General features: G+C 41.5%; 1 protein-coding gene across 4 annotated transcripts in view; it reads left to right on the top strand.

The window, feature by feature from the left end:
• Positions 1-3219: 3219 nt before the first annotated feature.
• Positions 3220-21553, top strand: part of EVC2 (Ellis van Creveld syndrome 2) — a 74735-nt gene continuing 56401 nt past the window's right edge. For 2 of the 4 annotated variants that reach the window (XM_014936074.1, XM_014936072.1), the window contains exons 1-6: positions 3220-3468; positions 11037-11197; positions 11887-11952; positions 16794-16980; positions 20114-20223; positions 21345-21407. In XM_014936074.1, the coding sequence (XP_014791560.1) occupies positions 3447-3468; positions 11037-11197; positions 11887-11952; positions 16794-16980; positions 20114-20223; positions 21345-21407 (609 nt within the window). In that variant the 5' untranslated portion in view covers positions 3220-3446. The remainder of the gene's footprint in view (positions 3469-11036; positions 11198-11886; positions 11953-16793; positions 16981-20113; positions 20224-21344; positions 21408-21553) is intronic. The other 2 variants (XM_014936073.1, XM_014936075.1) reach the window with 2 other exon arrangements.

Below are 21553 nucleotides of genomic sequence, written 5' to 3'. Positions count from 1 at the left end.
GCCGGGGGCCGCCCCCCGCCGAGTCCCGCGGAGATGGGGGCCGGGGCGGCGGGGAGGCGCCGGGAGCCCGGCGGTCGGACGGCGGTGGGGGGAAGGCGGTGTGGCCGCGGGGCGCTGCGGGGGTGGCGGCACAGCCCCTCGGCGGGGCGGCCGATGGCGGGCGAAGGAGAGGGCCCGTGTGAGGTTTGCGGGAGGAGCGGTGGCCCGGCAGGACCGCGGCGGCTCCCCCGGCACTCGGGCTGCGGGGAAACGGCCCGAAAAGCGGCCAAGGGGTCGGGGTGGTGGGGCCGCTGCAGCGGGACCCCCTGCCCACCATGGCTCCCCTTGGATGTTCCTGCCGAGCAGAGACGTTGTAGTGACAGGACAAGGGGTAATGGTGCTAAATTGGAAGAGGGGAGATGTAGATTAGATACCAGAAAGAAATTCTTTGCTGTGAGGGTGGTGAGACACTGGAACAGGTTGCCCAGAGAAGCTGTGGCTGCCCCATCCCTGGAGGGGTTCAAGGCCAGGCTGGATGGGGCTTTGAGCAACCTGGTCTGGTGGGAGGTGTCCCTGCCCATGGCAGGGGGTTGGAACTCAATGACCTTTAAGGTCCCTTCCAACCCCAACCATTCTATGATTCTGTGATTTGGTGGGTTTTTTGTCTGGTCACAGCACCCTTGCCCACTGCTGTCAGCCCGCTATTAGCAGTGCCACCAGCACTTTAGGATACGGCTTTTATTTTTCTTTTTTTTCTCCTCATCTGGGTACATATATATACACCAATCTGTCTCAAAATGTGTCAGCGTCGTTTTCTTTTGCCCGTGTGGAGGGCACCTGAGAGCATGAGGTTGGGAATGGAGGGAGACATGAACGATGGTTTGAGGTGCAATTACGAGAATACTAATCAGCAGGAAATAGTATTGCAGGAAAATGAAAAAAAAAAAAACCACACAAAAACCAACAACAACAAAACCAACCACCTAATTTTTCCACCAGAAAAATAAATGAATGTAAAACTTGGAAAATGTCTGCTGGCAGTATTGCTGCATTAAATTAATTACATTTGAAGCATAATGAGATGGGCTGGCCTGTAGAATTGGCACTATTTGCCGATGCGGAGCCCCTTCTGATGCCCCCTGGTATTATGGACACACTGTGTAGCAGAGTGGAAGAATTGTGCTGAATATCCGGACTATATTTTCCACTGCAAACTGCTGAGAACTGAATGTCAGATAAGGCAGAAGAAAAAACCAGGAGTGCTGTAATATCATTTGTAGTTGACGCACATGGACGTACAAGCACCATAGATTTTTGTGCGTGAGCTGTTGTAAAACCCCAGGTGAATTGATGCATGGAGTCTGGAAATCAGGAGCTATTTGTACACTAATTTCCTAGGAAGTAGGAAATAAAGCTTGTTATCTAGCAAGCCACATTTTCTGCATGCCTTTATGCACGCTTAGAACACTGTCTGCTTTTGTTACAGGCTCATTGACAGAGGAACGGTTGACGTTTAACATTCACATCATATCTATGCTGATATAATTCATATGAGTAATATTTGGGATTTATGAACAAGAGTTATTTCAACATTTAATACAATAGACCATCAGACTGAAAGAGGGTAGATTTAGATCAGGTATTAGGAAGAAATCCTTTACTGTGAGGGTGGTGAGACAGTGAAACTGGTTGCCCAGAGAACCTGTGGATGCCCCATCCCTGGAGGTGTTCAAGACGAGGTTGGATGGGGCTTTGAGCAACCTGGTCACTGGGAGGTGTCCCTGCCCATGGCAGGGGGGTTGGAACTCAATGAGCTTTAAGGTCCCTTCCAACCCAAACCATTCTATGATTGCTATTTTATATTTTCATCAGTGTTTTACACTGGCATCATTACATCTGTCTGGTGTATTACTACGCATTTCCTTAATGCAGTTAGGGCTCTGGACTGCTCTAAAAATATCTGGCAAAGGTTAATTCCCTTTTAACATGTGATTTCTGTTGCTGCATATGGATATGCATGTATGTAAATACATACATATATATATATCCACGAGGCAATTTTTTGTTCAAGTTTGCCACTGGAGTTTCCTGTTCTTTTTGTCTTCTTGAGATGCTTGGCTACTCAAAATTCAGGGTCATGTAGATTGTTTAACCAATAAGAAAAAAAATCATTAATGGCATTAGAGAACTTTGGCATAAATGAGTTTGATTACAAGAATTGTGGAGTTCAGGGAGAGCTGTACAACCAGGTATTTGCAAATATTCCCAGTGAAGAGCTCAGTGTCTGGGGTCTCCCAGAGCTGTTCCCAAGGCTTCTTGGAGTGTGCTGAATGTTCCCTCTTACGTTCGTTTCTATGTCCTTTCTTCCTCTTCCATAAGAGCTGCCTCCAATCCTATATATACTTGTTTTCTAGAGCAGTGTCCATTTAAAACCCTGGGCTCCTGGTGCATCCAAATTTATGCATTTTCTGTTATTTCGAGGGAAAGTGCCCTGCCTGAAGTGAGAACTATTTTCCCACAAGGTTGACTAAAGTTACAGCTCTAGCAATAATCAAAGTGATGGCTTCCCCGAGCAGGCAAAGAAGAAAATTGCCCCTAACTTGCTGTACTGTAACAGTGATGTTGACATAAGTCAGTACTTAACATTACTCACATGCAGTGCTTGGGAGCAAACAGAAACAGCAAGTGCGGGTCACGTCGCTCAGCAGACTTAGAAGATCACTGTTAATCAGCCAACATTCCTAACTCTCTATTATTTCCTGCAAGGAAGCATTTTTATTAAATGAAAAATTGCTTGTATGACTACCACATCTTGATCAAAACACTGGGCATTAACAATCCTTAAAAACACTGTTTTCTTTTACTGACGTTTTAGAGCTGTGATTGCTGTAGCAATCTCTGTGGTCTGGAGGCTGTCACCAATTGCCTTGTAAGCTGCAGTTTTTAGCCTGTGGTCCCTTTGAAAGGCTCCATGTCATTTTCCTCCGAAGGAGAAATAAGCGTAATGTCAGTAGACTTGATGATCTAATATGGACACATTCCTGCTGACTCCTTGTGATTGGATTTTCCTGTGCCCTCAAATCTGTCTTTGAAAATGGCAAAGAAAGATTATTTATAAGAGCAAATTAAAAGGAAACCTTTCTGCTCCACTTTTGCACAGAAGCTCATCCTGATAATATGAAGTGTAAGTACAGTTTGAGCCCCAAGTGTGCGTTGCCATACTGGGAGACAGCAGAGCCTCATACTGCTTGACAAGCTGTGGGAGACCTCTAGATCTGTGTTGTGTCTCTTCTAGTAGTTAATTTTGAAACTCGAGGCTTTGTGGAACAGGGTTCTGTCTAATTGTAAAGCATAAATTCAGCATAAGAGTTCAATATTGGAGGTTTATGAAAACAATTCTTTTTTATAATTGCTCTCTTCTGTGTTAACTTTAGGTTATTAAAGATGATCTGTGGCTTCAAAAAGAGATGGGATGTCTGGGAATGGCTGGTATGTTACTGTTTTCTCTCTCTTTTCAGTGCTGTGGGAGTCCCAGGTCTCCCAGGGAGTGGGTGTGAAGCTGGGCAGGGGATTGAAGCTGTGCCCCTGTGGCCCTCTGTCATCAGTGGGACTCTTGATCCTGGGCCACAGGGAAGCGTTTGCTTGGAATTTAGGAATGAGGTGCTCTAATCTCCCTAAGCAGCCCATCTAGAGTGGAACTGCTGTGAGAAGACCATAGTTCACACCCTGCTCTGATTAATTTTCAGGAGCCCTTTTTCCTCATTAAACATCATGATGTAGGAAAGCACCCTTTGATGCCCAGTGTTCCCAGCATTGTGGAAAACCCATGTTACTTAAAGCTGATCAAGACCTTCTTCCTTTTCAGAAGCTAACTTCATCTCTATGCAATTACTAACACTGTTGCAACGTCTACTCTTGAAGCTACTTTCAAAGACCTCTGCAATTACAATAACTAATATACTTCCTCCTGGACCACATAGTTAAAGACTCAGAGATGTAGGGGGTCTTGAAGTGTTGCTGGGATGCTAATACTGTTGCCAGCAGGTATCAAGTATACTTGTTGCTGATCTCAGATAAGCCAAGCATCTCCAGTTATTGTTGCCTAATCTGATCAAAATAGGGTACCCTGATACTCAGGGAAGTCCCTTACAGCTTGGAGGAGTTGCACCTGGGGTCTGACTGCCAGAGGCTCTTTGTGTACATTTGAACAAATCAGTTTCTCTGAGTCTCTGGTGTTTGTTTTCTTTTTATTTGTATAATAAATAGAATGCTTTCTCACCAGGTGTAGTGGAGATGAGTATCCTGAAAGGTTAGGACTTCCTCCTATAGCACAGTAACAGGGGCAATGCAATGTCTGAAACAGACACACTCCCCAATGGCTGTTTCTCTCCCCAAGAGACAGTTTCATAACATGAATTTGCCAAAAAATTACATGCTCTGGAGAAGTCATCTAGTGAGATGCCTCTAATTTCTTTGCCTGTTACCATGGCTAATTCACAAATGAGTTTATTAATTTAAATACGAAAGCAAATAATTCAGATTTGATGAGCTTCCTTGTTTTTTTCCCTGTATGTATTCAATGTCATCTTTGCTACTCGCATCTTGCTTTCTGATGGGTGCAAATTATTAATGTACCATCCACTGAAAGAGGAAAGGCATGCAGTTGGGGTTTTAGGAAAAACTTTTTCACTGAAGGGGTTATCAAGCACTGGAACAGACTGCCCAGGGAAGTGGTTGAGTCACCATCCATGGAGGTATTTAAAAGACGTGTAGATGTGGCGCTTACGGACATGGTTTAGTGATGGACTTGGCAGTGTTAAGCTAACGATTGGATTTGATGATCTTAAAGGGTCTTTTCCAACCTAAATGATTCTATTAAGCTGCCTTTTTGTTAGTAGGTAAATATACACGTGTAATGAGGGGCTGCTACAAGCACTGAATTGTATGCTTGGTTTTATAACTGAGAATTGACCCATTTTATGCATTAATTTTTAACATAGTTAAAGCTAAGTTTTCAGTGGTTTGTTTAATCAAGGTACTAAACTCTTTATTTCTTACTGAAGAAGTTCTCGGTGAAAGCAGCAAGTTGAGAGCTTCTGCATAACACCTTTGTCATTGAAAATGGCAGTGTGCTGAAGTGAAACAGGTTGAGGCAGCACACTCATCTCAGGGTTTCTTTTGGAAGCTTTTTTGAGTTGTTTCTGGATCAGATGAGAAAAAGCAATCCCAGAATAGCCCTGTGATTGGGGAACACAATGGATTTTGGGGAATTACGTTCAAGTCTGCTCTGACTGCCTCAAAACAGGCCTGGAAAGTAGATTTTTTTTTTCTTGTTCATGCCGGTAGTTTCTTTGACATTGTAACAAGAAAAGCTAATGGCAACATTCAAAACTGAAATACAGTAAATTACTACCTTTGCCTGTTCATTGTTGTGTGTAATTGAACAGACTTCAAATTGGATCTTGTATCCTGGATGGTTTTCAGGACAGGAAATAATTCAGAACAACAACAGAAATACAGTAAGCAAGTATATTTAACTCTTTTCTTCCTGACTGGAATATAGCAGGGTTATTCTAAGTTTTGCTGATAAATTCTGGAGGGACAGCAAATCAGACTGTAGATGTGGGACTGGAGAGGTAAGAGTTAGAATGACTATTTTAGTTAAATTGCGTTTTTTCCTCTCAGTGTCAGGTAATTTTTAATTCTGAACTTGACATTTCACAAACTTGTCAGAGTCTTCACCTACCTGCTGTAATTTGTCAGGTTAGGATGCATTGTAAAGGTACAGGAGCTGTCAGGACATACTGGAGTCTTTGCTGCCAAACTATTGCAGCACTATTTTAATTTTGTATCATGCTATTTAATTGCCATGGCCGAGAATAACCTTCATGTTAACATGTATCAAGAACAAGTAAGGCACTGTGGTGTTACACCTACCCTTCTAATAGTGGTCCATCTCTGCCACTAACACATTCAGGACTCAGCCCATTTAGTCCAGTGGTGAATGAAAAAGCCCAGTTGGTGGATGAAAAGCGAGACATGAGCCAACAATGCACACTCACAGCCCAGAAGGCCAGTTGGAACCTGGGTTGCATCAAAAGAAGCATGGCCAGCAGATCAAGAGAGGTGATCCTCCCCCTCTGCTCCACTCCGGTGATACCCCATCTGGCGTACTGCATCCAGCTCTGGAGTCCCCAACATAAGAAGGACATGGACCTGTTGGAGCAGGTCCAGAGAAGGACCACAAGGATGATCAGAGGGCTGGAGCACCTCTGCTATGAAAACAGGCTGAGAGAGTTGGGATTGTTCAGCCTGGAGAAGAGAAGGCTCCAGGGAAACGTTATAGCAGCCTTCTAGTACCTGAAGGGGGCCTACAAGAAAGCTGGGGAAGGACTGTCTGCAAGGGCATTTAGCAACAGGGTGAGGGGAAATGGTTTTAAACTAGAGCAGGGTAGGTTTAGATTAGACATTAGGAAGAAGTTCTTTACAATGAGGGTGGTGGGACACTGGAACAGGTTGCCCAGAGAGATGTTGGAGGCCTCATCCCTGGCGACATTCAAGGTCAGGCTTGATGAGGCTCTGAGCAATCTGATATAGTTAAAAGATGTCCCTGCTTACTGCAGGGCGGTTGGGCTAGGTGACCTTTAAAGGTCCTTTCCAACCCAACACATTCTATGATTATATGAATGCTTGTGCTTTAGCACCGAAGGTCCCTGTCATTACACAAAACCAATTTCTTAGCAAAGGCTGACCACAAACAAAGGACAGTTTCTTTTCTTAGATACCCATCCTTCCACCCCCAGCCCATATGAGCACAGCCCCCCTGTCTCCACAGTCTCCATGTGGTAGTTGCGTTTTGTACCAGGTCGGATCCTCTCTGCAGACCCAGAGCAACGAGTACAGGAATTGGGATCTTTCCTCCCTAAGTGTATTGCCTGTACCTTGAGTGTGGCTGCTGGAGGTCCAGAAGAGCCAAAGGTCACCACCCAGAGCAACAGTGCACCAACTGAAGAGTGGCAAATCACTACCTGGGGACCATAGCAAAGAAAAACAAACATCGTTAAATAGCAGGGACTGTTCTGGTCAACTGAGCATTTGTCATTTCATATTGTCGTGGCACAGCACATATGAAAGACAGAGTGCTATACTGACATGAGTGGTAAAATGGTAAACCAATCTCCCAGCTCTTTCAGCTATAGTAATATTTATTTTCACCTTTTCATTTTGTAATTCAATACAAAGCTGACCTAGCAGCACTGGTAATTAGCTAGGAATATGCAGTTTAAGACAGGGTTCTGGTATATCTGTTTATATTGGCTTTATGGAGGATTAAATCCCAGGAAAACGTTTTAGAAATGTGCTAATTAAAAGTAAGATAAAATATTTAACAACTTGATAATACGTTGTAAAAATGTGGAATGTTTATTTTATGTCATTAAGGAAAACAAAGCAGAGAAAATTTCTTCTTAAAGATGGTGATATTGTCTCGCATCTCAGAAGAAAGTAAAATTGCTGCCTTTGATGAACTGTTTCACTTGGCATCTTTGGAGACGTTTGCAGGAAAGCTCCAGATGAAGCCTCATGCCATGCTGCTTTGCTTGTCAGGAAGCGTTTTGGCCTGAGGTGTTGTGGTCCAGGGGTGCTGGGTGGCAGCCTGGCCAGCCCCACTGAGAGGCGGTGGTTTGGGATGTACATAGAGCTGAAACCATTGCCCTGCTTTGCAAAGTTTCCCCTTTGAAAAGGAGTGGGAATAGTTTCCGCTTAGAAACTAATGGAAGTGAAGACCATGCAGCTCTGATAATGGCTTTTCTGAGAACAGCCAGAAAAATGGCAGAGGTTGAAGTTGAAACTGTAAGAAGAAAGGAGAGTGGAGGGAACAAGGAGACGGCAGGGTTGGTGTCAGAATTGGGAGGCATCTCTGAAGGGGCACTGACAGTGGTGTGCTCACACTTCTGAGCAGCAAGATATCCAAAAGAAAGCTCGATGTTTGTTAGTCAAAGGCCTCGGGAGTCAAGTATTAGTCTTACCTAACTTCAGATGAATCTATTTGTTAAAAAAAGGCAATTTCAGAACAGAAATCTAGGATAGATGTGAAAACCACAAAACGTGTAATGCCTGTACTGTCCTTTCTCAGATATTCAGCATCCAGCTTTTCAAGCAATCATCAGCCATCTACAATCCATCTAGGACCTTATCTGAAAAGAGACAGCAGGTGAATTGATAAATACAATTATGTTGTCTTGATAGTAAGAGCATGCAGCAAGTTATGTGGAAAAGCAGTTATGTTCTTGTAGGTCAGCTGGACTGAGCTGTATAATGTTCTAGTGACAGTTAAATATATATGGATCAGGAAAAGGTTATTTTATTTAACTGACAATCGATACTACAAAAAATAATGAGATAGAAAAGTGCTGCTTTACTGGCAAGGGAAACCGGGTATTATAAGGCAGCCTGTATTGCTAAAAATTAATAGGAAGGATGAGAGGAAATCTGGAGGAAGGCAGTGGCACATGTTGCTGTATGGACATGTGTCTCACTGATTGAATATATTTAAGCAAAACCTTCCACTGAGTGCTGGGAAGATACAAGTGAATTTGCAGAAGTATCCTTGTAATCATCATCAACGTTGAGGCTGCTTAGCATAATGTCAAGAACCTACAAAATCCCCAACCACCAATTACTGATGATGGAGCAGCCAAATAACATGCCTGGAGACTTCTGCTGGGAGCTGGGCACGTTATCTTGGGATTGTAAGTGATGACAAAGCACAACTTGAAAACAGACTCATCTGTGTAATTAGTAATCCAGAGATTTATTTCAGAGTCAAAGAACATGATCAGTTAATTAAATTGGTTAGATACTCTCCAGAGGGGAGTATCAGGATTTGCTGTCACATGAAAAGTGCAGTTGGGTGTGCTGATGGAGATGTCGTGCTGCATAGGGAGCAAGAACGAAAGATATTTTGTGAAGCAACTAACCGTTCTTGTTGGCTGACCTCCCTCATCCAAAATACAGAAGGAAAGGATCTGCAAACAAGAAAGCATCATCAAGGCAGTAACTGCTCAGCCCAGCTCATACATTTTGCCATTTTGACTTCTGACTCTTATGAAGCCCTACAAAGAAGCTCCATGTCTTCAGTCAGGGCTTCTGTTTCCTATAAAGGAAAATGCATCTCCTATAGTCTGGCAAGAGAACAAAAAGGAGAATTAGTGCTCCGCCTCCATAGGAGTGGGGTGGTAATTGCATTAATATATGAGACACGGCAAATATAAAATGGATCTTTTTCAGTGTTTGGCTATATCTATGCAAAACTGCAAAGAGGCTTGATTCAGTAGTCAGAGCGTAGGTTTAGAGGCCTTGGAGGTGGCATATAGCATGATACTTGGATCTGCTGGGCAGTGCCATGGCCAGGTGGTTCAGCACTGGTGTCATCCTGAGTGACTTGGGCTGTTGCTTAGTCTTGAAACAGAACTATGCCATGCATGACGACCCTGAAAAAATTCCAATCCCAACGATATGCAGACATTTGGTATTGTAATTATACATATTACTGTTCTCACCAACTTTACCTTGTTATTTTTACAGCCCCTGAATTAGTCTGAGTCTGTTGCATAAACAGTTGTTTAAGTAAAATTTAATAGAAGTGAATTAAAACTGATTGTAAAATGTAAACAGCTAGCTTTTCCTGGTCTTTCCCAAATAAAAAGCATGCTATTCCAGCATGGGAAGACAGTGAAACTCCCCAAGGTGCACATGTCCATCTGGGTTCTGTAAGCAGCAGGACTGCATCTCATTCTTTATGTTAACAGAACCTTTTCAGTGATTTTCATGTGCATCAATACTTCAAGGCCCTTTATAAGACCTCTGTTTAAGGGTCCAATGCTGAATGCTCTGTGCTTGTCTTTTCTATTTACAGCAAACAGTATTTCTCTGTATTGTTCTTTCAATGTCTTTCTCAAAAAAATGCTCCTCCTATTAATGAGATTTTAGTATCTTCAGCTTTTCAACTATCTTCATCTTTTCATATTTCATTAACATATAATACATTTTTTTAAAAATGGAAACTTTATAGAAAAATGTCATTTGCCAAAAAAACCTGGCTTTTCAATGAGAGTTTTTGTTCATATGAATATATATTGCTAATGATTAAAATATGGGATTTAAAAAAAAGTAATAAATGAGAACTATTATGTAAAGAATGAAAAAAGTATCTTTAAACAGGCAGCCAACTATCATTGTGAAATTTTCATGACATTTTTTCTCTTCATTCAGCAGCTTTGCCTTTTGACAATTTAGTATATTAAATTATTGATTTTTAGTTTAAGCTCCTTTTATTGATGTCATTGGTACTTTCACTTTAGTAAATGAAAGTGATATGATTTCAAGACTGTTCCTGTAATTTTGTGTGATATCATGGACTAATCTTTCATAAAAATACAGGAGTATAAGCTAGCATTTATATTGCTAATTACTAAATTGAGGCGAGTTTGATTTCATGGCACTCCAGTTCAGCTAAAATGTAACTGAGACCCTTACTCAGCTGAGAAGTATTTTTGTTCTGCATATGTATTAACGTGGTTAATGGTTAATTGGCAGACTGTATCTCTGAAGCAGAACACCCTTAGCACTGAGGCCACTCGTGTCGTAGAGTGCTTCAATTATTTATTCTTTGCTGAAAATTTCTTTGTGCTGAAAATATTAGCGGTTGATGTAAGGCCGAAACCTTTTAATTCATGCACTAGATGCTTTACGTTTAAATGGCAAGAAGTTTTCTGTGGGGTATACGTGAGTTCCCTAAGTAGGAAATGGTTTTGTTCTAACTCCTGCTGGGTTCTGTGGGGCAAATCCCACCTCTGTTTCCTGTCTGGCCTCAAGTCTGCCTCACGTCTCTGTTACCTGTGTTAGTTTTAGGTGCTTTGAGGGAGAGTGTGCTGGTTGCTGTGTGCACACACAGCTCCGGGTACCACGAGCCCCATCCCTGGCTGGAATCTGCACCAAGGGGCTGCCGGACAGGAGCCAGCGTTAGCTCTAATGCAGAATGTTGCCTTGGTTTTCAGCAATGCCTTTACCTCTGGTCCTTCAAGCGAGTGAAGCCCCTCACCGGCTCTTGACATCTGCAGCCTCGGATGATCAGTGGAGCCATTCACTGTTTGCTTTGATACCCTCATGGACAAGGAAGATTTTGTTCAAACGAGAGTCTTCTGTTAACCACCAGCTGGTCAGTAATAGATCATAGAATGGTTCAGGTTGGAAGGGACCTTAAAGATCATTGAGTTCCAAGCCCTCTGCCATGGGCAGGGACACCTCCTACTAGACCAGGTTGCTCAAAGCCCCATCCAGCCTGGCCTTGAACAGTTCCAGGGCAAGTTTGCCAGTTTCTGTATTTGTCTCAGCGAGTTTGCCAATTTCTGTATTTGTAAGCAATTATATCAAAAGTGAACATCGCTGGGAATTTACTGCCCAATTAGTATGCTTCTAACTCTGTCCCAGGTGATTATGTTCACTTGAGATGGCTTCAGCAACAACTAGTTGTGAGACGTCCAAAGAATTATTGTGACAGTTACAGCTATGTGATTGCTGTGTAAATTCTGATAGGCACTTAGGAATGAAACACATCTGTAGAGTCTGATGAACTTTGGGCATAGCGTATTTTGTGGGAATTGTGTTAGCCAAAAGATGATTATATCAATTAAGATAATAGTAATTACTTGTGGGAATAAGTAGTTCATACAAATTTGGACTAGAAAAAAAGATTAACTATTGGGATAATGAAGCTCTTAAATTTGAAGACGATTAATACCTCTAATATTTTTTTAAATTTCATTATTTACATAATTTAACTTGTGCTGCAGTTTGTGAATTATGATATTTTCATACACTATGTAGATTTTTCCCCTTCCTCCACAGCCTGAAGATGTGTCCAGTATGTCATTGTCTTCTGGACTTGGAATAACCCTTCAGAAATGTGGCATGGTAAGTTTTCTTATAATTGTCTTGTTAATTTGATAGGGAGTTTGTATCCAAATGTCCTTTAAAAATTGGAAACGGAATTGTGCCCATGCTGAGTATTTGGAAGAACGTCCATTTTGATATTATGATGTTTGTATCCTCTATAAGAGGCACAGTTTTGCAATGTTGATTCAAAACTGAAGGAAGTCAGTGAAATCTTCTCTCAGAGTTCAGGGGATTTTGGATTATGGTCAGAGTAAATACCTCGGTGAGAATTTGTAAAACTATAAAGGGGCAAAGCCCAGTGAGCTCTAAAAATAAGCTACAAGGCTGGGTGTAAATAGAGACAGACTTCTTCAGAGGCTGAGATAAGCCTTCTGAGATACTCTCCTGGCTCAGCCATGGGTGCCCTAGCTGTGTCTAGTATGGAGTCCTTTCAAAGGATGGGCCACTGAGCCCTGTGATGCCCACTGTGTCTTTGGGCATCCTGTCACACAGCCATAGAAGAGCTAATGTCTCCTACTCTGTGTATTCAGTGGGACTCAGCTGCAGCACAGTATTTACTGAAAAAAGGTTTCATTTGACTTGTGTAAAATGCTTATGAGGAGCAAAGACCTCCCTACTATAAGGAGATTTTAAACCTTCCATTTTATTTTTACTTTATGTGGCATAGATTGATAGACTTACCTAGACTGTTATTTTTCCATTGTTTTTTTTTTTTTACACTGGATGAAGCAAGTCTGAATATTTATAATTAGAGACAGCTCATCTTGCCTGTCCCTTGGAGAGCAAAAGTGCATACAACTTTAGACAAATCTGAATCCAGCCACTGAAATGCTGCATATGAGGGTCGAGGGTTCAGTAACCACTACAGAAGAGGTGACATTATAACCTGCACCAGATCATTTGCATAGAGAAGAATGAATATGCATAACATCTCATGGCACTAATAACCTATAATGTTGTTATTTAAATGGCTGCATATCATAATTAACTGAATAGCTAATAGTGAGCATTTCAGGCATAAGATGCAGTAACACAGAATATTCTGCTTTTCTGGCTGTAGATTCCCAAATTTTGTATCAGAGCTTCTCAGAAAGAGAGTTTGAGACAGTTACATGTTGTTTTTATGTGCTATTTATAGCATAGCACCACACAAGCTCATTAAAAATTGTGAAATCCTGCTGTAAAAAATCAAAGAGAGTCTGTTGTAGATGCTAGGATTATCAGAAAATAATTTTGCTGTGCTGTTAGTTGTAAATAACTGAAAACTGTGCAATTGTATGTGATTGTCTTCCACCTTCAAATGCAGTTCACATTTTCTTTTCCTTTGCTTACCTTGTCATCTACTTCAATCCTAATTCTTCTGAACAGATGCTTTCCTGCTAAGAGACAGACTGGCCATATGGTGGTCTTTAGCTGTTTTAAATGGAAAAAAGTGAATTTTGCACATTTTCCTCCTCCTACCATGAGTGGCCCCTCAGAGCATGGAGATAACATATGTTTACTTCTTGGAGGCAGGATTTTTCCAGCACCTTATTGCAGAAATACCCTTATTGAAACTGAAGTGTTTAAATTCTACCTATGCTTCCAGCTCCCAGTCTCTTCCTGCTTTCCAGAAATGTGCTTCTATAAGAGCATCGCATCGTTCTATGGTGTGACTTGAACTGCTCTGTGATAGTACTTCATAACGACCATAATCTTCAGCAGAGATGAAGTAAATTTTTAAATTTGACTGTTTGGCTTTTAACCCATTTACCTGTCTCATTTCTCAATCTCCTAAGCATTCTTGCATAAATAATCTATGATACAAGCATCCTGTGTTTTTTTTCCTCCTTTCCTGTTTCTGGTTGTTCTAACTTATTCCCAAAAGTCTTGTGTTCCTTGTGTTTCATGGCAATTCCTTCCTCCTCTCCTTTCTCCTAACATGCCCTTGCTCTTGCTCTGGTTCTTTCATTCCACTCTCCCAAGTACCTGAAGTGGCATCACTTGCAGGGAGTGATGACACACACTCTGTGCTTCAGCAGCAGAGAGAAAATGGAGTACACACTTAGACATCATCAGTGACCGCCGTTGGGTTGGGCATCATCAGTGACCGCCATTGGGTTTGGTTCCTGTAGATGGTGGGCAGCATAATCATCTGCTCTGAAAACAAGGAAAAAAAACATCTTCAGGCAAATTAAAGGAGGAATTTAAAGGAGGTGTCCAGTGGCCACTGATCCCAATGGGAGCGGTGTATGGAGGAGGTTCTTTCTAGGAGAAATCAAACCCAAGAGCTTCCCAACTGCTTGATTCCCATCTGCTGCTTTCTCCAGTGCTACCCAAAAAAAATCCAAATTCTTTCAACCCCTTTACAATTTTGCTTAAAATTGTCTGCCAGTCAAAAATCAAGAATGCAGAACATGTATTTATATTAATCAGCAATGCAACAAATGTGGCCTTTTGGCCACCTGGGGAAGACTGCAGTAGGAGAGAGGCTGTATGGTTGGGGTTCCTCTAGAGGGTTGCTTCGTTTAGTCACTGAATTAAGAATTGTATTAAATGAAACAAAATTAAAAGAAAGTGCAAAATTGGTTGGAGAAAGAAAATTAATAGTGTGTGGGACTGTGCATTACACCTCCTGCCTAGGGGAAGGAGAGGACTAATGCTGCCATATTCCCCCACCTGCCTCTGAATGTACACATGGTACTTGCTCTGCCTGTTTTATTGTAAGAGTTTATCTAAATCACTGTTTACATCCCCTCTCCTCAAATGTAAAGGGAAGTGCCTGATTTGTGACTGATTAGAAGCACAGGAGGAGACCCTGAAATCCTCATTTTTGCCTTCATCTCACAGAAGAGCAAGGGAAAGGTATGGGAAAATGAAGGGAGGAAAAAGGTTTTCTGTTTCCCCCTGTTTCCCCAGCTCCCTCTGTTGCTGGTGCAAACGTTTGTCTGCACAAGCCCATCCGCTCGTACTGTGGAGCATAACAGAGGATTAACAACTCGTGCAGTTTGAACCTGGCTCTTTCAAGGTGTGTTTTCTTGTTTTGGTGTTTGGGTCAAGGTCTCTGCTTTTTTGATTTGGATTTTCTTTATGTGGCTCTGAGGATTTTTTTCCCCCTCTTTCATTTTGTTTCTGCTTTTTAAAGCAAGCTTTTCTAGCCTTTGTGACGGCACAGGAAAGGTTGAAAGGCATGTTGACTGCATCATGCCAGTTCAGAAACCAGGAGAGAGAAAATCTGCCCAAAATATATCACATTTTTAATATTTGGTGATTTTTAGTCTCATAAATGTTGGCATGTAATTCGTGATATACAAACATATGAAATTGGTAATGCTTTCTTCACAAATATGAGTAAGCCTGTTTTTATATGTGCTGACATCTTTGCAGAAAATATGAAGAATGTAGTACAATAAATAGTTGGGTTTTTTCTCCATAATATTTGTTTAATATAATTGAGGTTGAACTTGCTGTAATGATTTTGGGAAATTTAGTGTTGTAAGTATACCAGGGAGAATTAGTTATATAAACAGATTTATTCAAATGTACTTTAATTATTGTCACTTAAATAGAAAAATGTAAACTATGCAACAATAATTTCAATAAAGTGTTTCTTCTCCTTGATTCATAAGATATCCTAAAAATGTAATCTGTTTCTATACTGAATCAATATGAAATCCAGAGTTTAATGGTGCACAATGAAGTCATAACAACGTGTGTTGAACCCCGTGGCTACCATGAACTCTGGTGTAATTTCTGAAGTCTCTCACAATTCATATTTTTAGAACTCATTTCTGTGGGAGCTGCTTTGTTACTTATATTTGCTGATGTCCCGATACAGAGTAGACGTTTCCTAAAAAGGAGGAGATGAAAGGCTGGGCCTGAATCATGCTTTGGTTAGTTAAATAAGTATTAATTTGGCGTCATTATTAGAAGCCTCATATACCATCACAGCTATACTATAGGCCAGCATATTACACACCTGATAAAGTTTTAGACAATTCTGGTTTAATATGAGTTATAGGAGAAGGCGATTTGAAAGGTGAGAGGTCAGTAAGCAACTCTATGCTAGAAGTAATTTCATTTAGAGGATGTAATTATTCAATAAGAGTTAATGGCCTAATGGAATAAATTAATAAAATCGCATGAGCTAATTGGTAATTAGTTTATGAACTTCACCACTAATTGGACGTAGAGCCATGAACTCCAGGTCTGCTGGTGGCTCCATCAGCTCTCCCATGTGAAGGGCAAATGGAGGCAGCCAGCACCCTTTGAAGAATGTGGCTGCTGTGAAAACAGGGAGATGGAGACCAAAACTGCATGGAGAGAATGAATTTGCATTGGGCAGCTTGCAAAAGAATCATGGAATCACGGAATTGTCAGAGTTGGAAGGGACCTCTAGAGATCATCTGGTCCAACTCCCCTGCTAAAGCAGGAACGTCTAGAGCACATTACTCAGGACTCCATCCAGGCGGGTCTTGAAGATCTCCACAGCAGGGGAGAAACATCCTTGTGGTACAGAAGTTCAAAGTTCAGAATTTTCCAGACTCTGGTTGTGAAGTTGTGATCCAGTTCTGTGTTGTATGAGGTATCGATGAGGATATTCAGGTTCTTGTTTTCACTTCTGGCTCTGTGTGAGCTGGATTTCCAACTTCTGGTTTTCTGTCCCTTTGTCTCCAAGCAACAGCTTGACATACAGACAATTAAAATCTCCTCGTGAGGTTGGGATCAAACTGAGTGTAGTGCCATTTGCAGGTCACTCAGAATGACTTCAGAAAATGAGTTTATGCATATAATGAACTTTTATTAGTAATCAGGAGTATGAATTTTGCTGTTAGGATGCACACACAGCTATTTTGCACCATTAATATTTCTCTTTTCAGGTGGATGTTGAACATGACCCTCAAACTGCATACATTACACTTCTGATTAATAACACCAACATGCTGTTCTCAACAAACATTACAGACCTTATCCTCCTGGACAATATCACTGGTCTAGATGTTCAAAAAAACAGTGGTAATAAGACGACAGATGGTATACAGATTTACAGGAAAAGATTCTTGCAAGGTAAGAAAATCTGCAGGGAAATACATCTGCTTACACATGTGGAAAAGCATCTGTTCAAATCATGACAATTTTTTTTTTTAATTTTATTTATTTATGGTGGTATAAATTCTTTGACTATCAGTTAATACAGCTGAAAAACTCTGGGAAAGGTTTTGTGCTGCAGTTTACAGTTCTATTAACTCACATTTTGGCTCCTACCTTTGAACTGCTTTTGATCTCCCAGTCACAGAAGTGAGCCCCTGTACTCTGCAAAAGTCACTGCCATCAAAATGAAACAGAATCTTTCATGACAGTATTTGTTCATTTTGGATATTTTTAAAAGCTGCTGCACAAGCCATTTTTATCAACCTGATGAGTCTTCTTTCCCGAGCCAAGCGTGACAGATCAGCTTGCTGAGGTATTGAGGTACATTGGAATTGCAAAAGGCCATGCAAGCAGGAAAGATTATTCATCAGAAATAAGGCAGCTCTTCTCAGTATCTGTTCTCTCCAAACTGAGCAAATTATAAAATCAAAGCAAGTAATAGAGAGATAAACCCGTTCCACTCTTGGAGCCAGTCTGTTCCTTTGGTAGCAGTTGGATCATTGCACATTCATAAAATTTCACCTTTCTTCCTTTCTTTATCTCCCTTTTCCTAAGCATAAGCACAAGCACATAGAAAATTAGCCACTTGCTTTTGAGAGTCATGATATTTCTCTTGGGGCTTCAGAAGTGTTCGGTAATATCTGTTTATGGTTGAAGTACCTAGGGCTATGCTACTCTTTTACTGGTGAAAGATTTCCAAATAGGAGAGGGAAATAGGGGGACCCGGGGCTGCTGTCTGATTGCAAATGAATAGCCAGACTCCATTGCTAATAACAGCACTACGAGTAGTGGTGCCAATTACAAGGCTGGGCTTTGTGAAAAATGTTTCCCCGTAGAGGGGTCACACCTGTGGAGAGGTGGGGAACAGAGCAGGTGACTCAAACTGACCAGTGGGGTATGGGAGAGGGAAATAGGGGGACCCGGGGCTGCTGTCTGATTGCAAATGAATAGCCAGACTCCATTGCTAATAACAGCACTACGAGTAGTGGTGCCAATTACAAGGCTGGGCTTTGTGAAAAATGTTTCCCCGTAGAGGGGTCACACCTGTGGAGAGGTGGGGAACAGAGCAGGTGACCCAAACTGACCAGTGGGGTATGCTATCCCATCTGCCCATGCTCAGTATAAAAGTGAGGGGTTTACAGCATCTCTTCTTTCTTCATTGACTTGTGCTCAAGGAGGGCTCTGCCTGCCTGTTCTTCTGCTTTTGATCCCAATCTGTGGGTTCCTGGATCTGGTATCCAGTTTTTATCTCCCTTTTCCTAAGCATAAGCACAAGCACATAGAAAATTAGCCACTTGCTTTTGAGAGTCATGATATTTCTCTTGGGGCTTCAGAAGTGTTCGGTAATATCTGTTTATGGTTGAAGTACCTAGGGCTATGCTACTCTTTTACTGGTGAAAGATTTCCAAATAGGAGAGGGAAATAGGGGGACCCGGGGCTGCTGTCTGATTGCAAATGAATAGCCAGACTCCATTGCTAATAACAGCACTACGAGTAGTGGTGCCAATTACAAGGCTGGGCTTTGTGAAAAATGTTTCCCCGTAGAGGGGTCACACCTGTGGAGAGGTGGGGAACAGAGCAGGTGACCCAAACTGACCAGTGGGGTATGCTATCCCATCTGCCCATGCTCAGTATAAAAGTGAGGGGTTTACAGCATCTCTTCTTTCTTCATTGACTTGTGCTCAAGGAGGGCTCTGCCTGCCTGTTCTTCTGCTTTTGATCCCAATCTGTGGGTTCCTGGATCTGGTATCCAGTTTCTATCTGTCACTGAGTCCAGTCTGGGACTTCCCCGGTGCCTGCCAGTGACATCTCCCTGGGAGCTTGATACAGTTTTGTATATATTTTTATATATTGTATTTATTGCATTTTTTCCTTTTTATTATTAATATTCCATTGAAGTAGTTTGGTTCTTTCTACACTCATAAATCTGTCTCTTTCCTTCCTCTCCTTGGAGTGAGAAGTGGGGGTGAGCATCTGTTGTCTTGTCATTGGCCAACCCAGCCCAAACTGCGACAATATCTCATATTGAGTTTTAGTATCAGTCAAAGCAGCTGCTTTTCAGTAGCTTGAGGCATCATTTAATGCAGTTTCCAGATTCTGGGCCAAATCTGCTTGAGTTCTTAGAGGCAGCAGATACAAAGGATTTTGCTGGGCTCCTGTGGCCGGGAACTGTCTACTCTGGATGTGGAACATCTGCTGTGTTGGAAAGGAAAAGCTCCAGTGCTGTCCTAAGCCTTCCCCAGGGATCTTTGAGACAATTTCCTGGGAACGAGCAGATCTATCCATATTTCTTCTCTCTGGAGTGTGCCTGGTCGTGTCATTGGCCAACCCAGCCCAAACTGCGACAATATCTCATATTGAGTTTTAGTATCAGTCAAAGCAGCTGCTTTTCAGTAGCTTGAGGCATCATTTAATGCAGTTTCCAGATTCTGGGCCAAATCTGCTTGAGTTCTTAGAGGCAGCAGATACAAAGGATTTTGCTGGGCTCCTGTGGCCGGGAACTGTCTACTCTGGATGTGGAACATCTGCTGTGTTGGAAAGGAAAAGCTCCAGTGCTGTCCTAAGCCTTCCCCAGGGATCTTTGAGACAATTTCCTGGGAACGAGCAGATCTATCCATATTTCTTCTCTCTGGAGTGTGCCTGGTCGTCTCTGGCTGCCTCTTCTGCTGAATTCCCTTGAAGTCAGCACTGTGAGCTTACTGCAGCTTGGCTCCTAGGAGAGCACTTTTGCTGGTGAGGAAGCACAGTCTAAAGGGGAACCTAAAAAGCTCCTGAGATGTTTTATTCATGTCGAACTTGTTTTTCAAATTTTGCAAACATCTGTAACTGCAGTTGAGCTCAGCTGGGTGTTCAACCCTTCAGAGATGTACACCAAGTCTGCTTGTGTAAAAAAAGATGTGCAACTCTACTGGGTTGTTTTCAAGGCAATGTAGCTACTGTTCTATTTAAGAAAATCCAGACACACAATTACTTGGAGGCTACTATTGAGCTGGTAGATGTACCTCACCTGCTTAATTTACACAGTTGGGCTTTTTTTTTTCTCTAACAGGTGGAGAGTACTTTGCAATCAACTACTCTGCACTTCTTGATGCAAAGGAAATGTGGGATGGCAGGGTTTTGACACTACCTGTGAAGCTAACATTCCGGAGTTCTTCACAGGTATTTCCTTTACAATTTTATTTTGCTCTTCACAATTTTTTGTAAAATGTCTCCAAAGTGGTTCTTGTCTGCCTAAGCCATAGGGCCTGTATATAATAAAATGAAGTTCTTATGTTCTCTGATTGTTTACTATGAATTTATAAATAAATTAGTTCTTCATAGCTTAGAAAATCCTAGACTTTCTGAAATCGGTGAAGTATGTTTTTGTGTTTTCCTGTTTCTTCCTACTTTTTGTATTTCTCTCTAGTTTATCCCTGTATCCTAGTAATAATGGTGTTCCACATATTTATGTGTGTATTCCTGTAGTCTGTGAGAGGTTGAAAGTTTTGCTGTATTTTTATCAGAAAATAATTTTGTTTAAGAAAAGGACAAGTTGCAGCAAAGGAAAATTTGCTTGGTCATAAGGAAGACACTTTTTTAGTATGACAGCTCTGAATCAGATTTTTCAGAGAAGCTGAAGAATCTACATCCTTGGTGATTTTTGAGAACTCGGTTACACCAGGCTCTGAGAAAACAGATCTAATACTGCAGGTAGCCCAGCTTTGAGTAGGAGGCAGGACTAAGGATGCAGGACAAGCGATTTCTTCCCAAGTAAAATATTCTGATTTTTAAATACGTCTTGGTATTTTTTCTGTGTTTTTCATAATTGCATGTAATTAGAACCTGCAGATCTATCTCCTTTGTTTTAGAGGAAAAAGTGTTCAGTGTAAATGAGAGTGGTACTATAGTGGTAGAGAGCAAGACTTCAACAAACAGGGAATCTTAAGAGTAGAAACAAGAAAGTATATATACTGACTTTGGATGTATACAATGATTTTGGCTCCTTTTCTGTGTGTTTCAATCAACCCAGATTTTATAGGAACAGAAAAATGTAATTCTGTGAGCACTGGAATATGCCTCTGTGTTGTTTAGAAGGGGAAGTGTATCCCACAGAGCAGCTGCTTCCATGTTAGTGTTACCCGTAACTACACTGCGTTTTCCTATCAGATTTATTTCAGCTTTAAGCTTAATGAGAAGTATAGCTTATCTTGTAAGGAGAAGCTTTTCTAGAGACTCTGGGCCGCTTGCCAGTGGATATTGCTCATTTTTAAATACATATAATATTTTTATATCTCTCTCAGAATAAAACGGATCTCATATCATTGACAGCATCGTTCACCATAACTGAAGAAGAAAAGACCAAGGTAAATTCTGTTATTTGGTATTATATTGACTCTCCTGCTTAAACTTATGGACAATCTAAACTAAATCCTAGGAGCAGAGGATGTACTTCAGTACTTGTATCTCATCGCTCTGCTACTGCCTATTAATCATACACACGTTCTGCCTT

This window comes from Calidris pugnax, unplaced genomic scaffold (assembly GCF_001431845.1).
Source record: "Calidris pugnax isolate Ruff unplaced genomic scaffold, ASM143184v1 scaffold14, whole genome shotgun sequence".
Classification (NCBI taxonomy): Eukaryota; Metazoa; Chordata; class Aves; order Charadriiformes; family Scolopacidae; genus Calidris; species Calidris pugnax.
The sequence above is the reverse complement of the archived record's forward strand: the minus strand, read 5'-3'. Positions and strand labels throughout refer to the sequence as shown.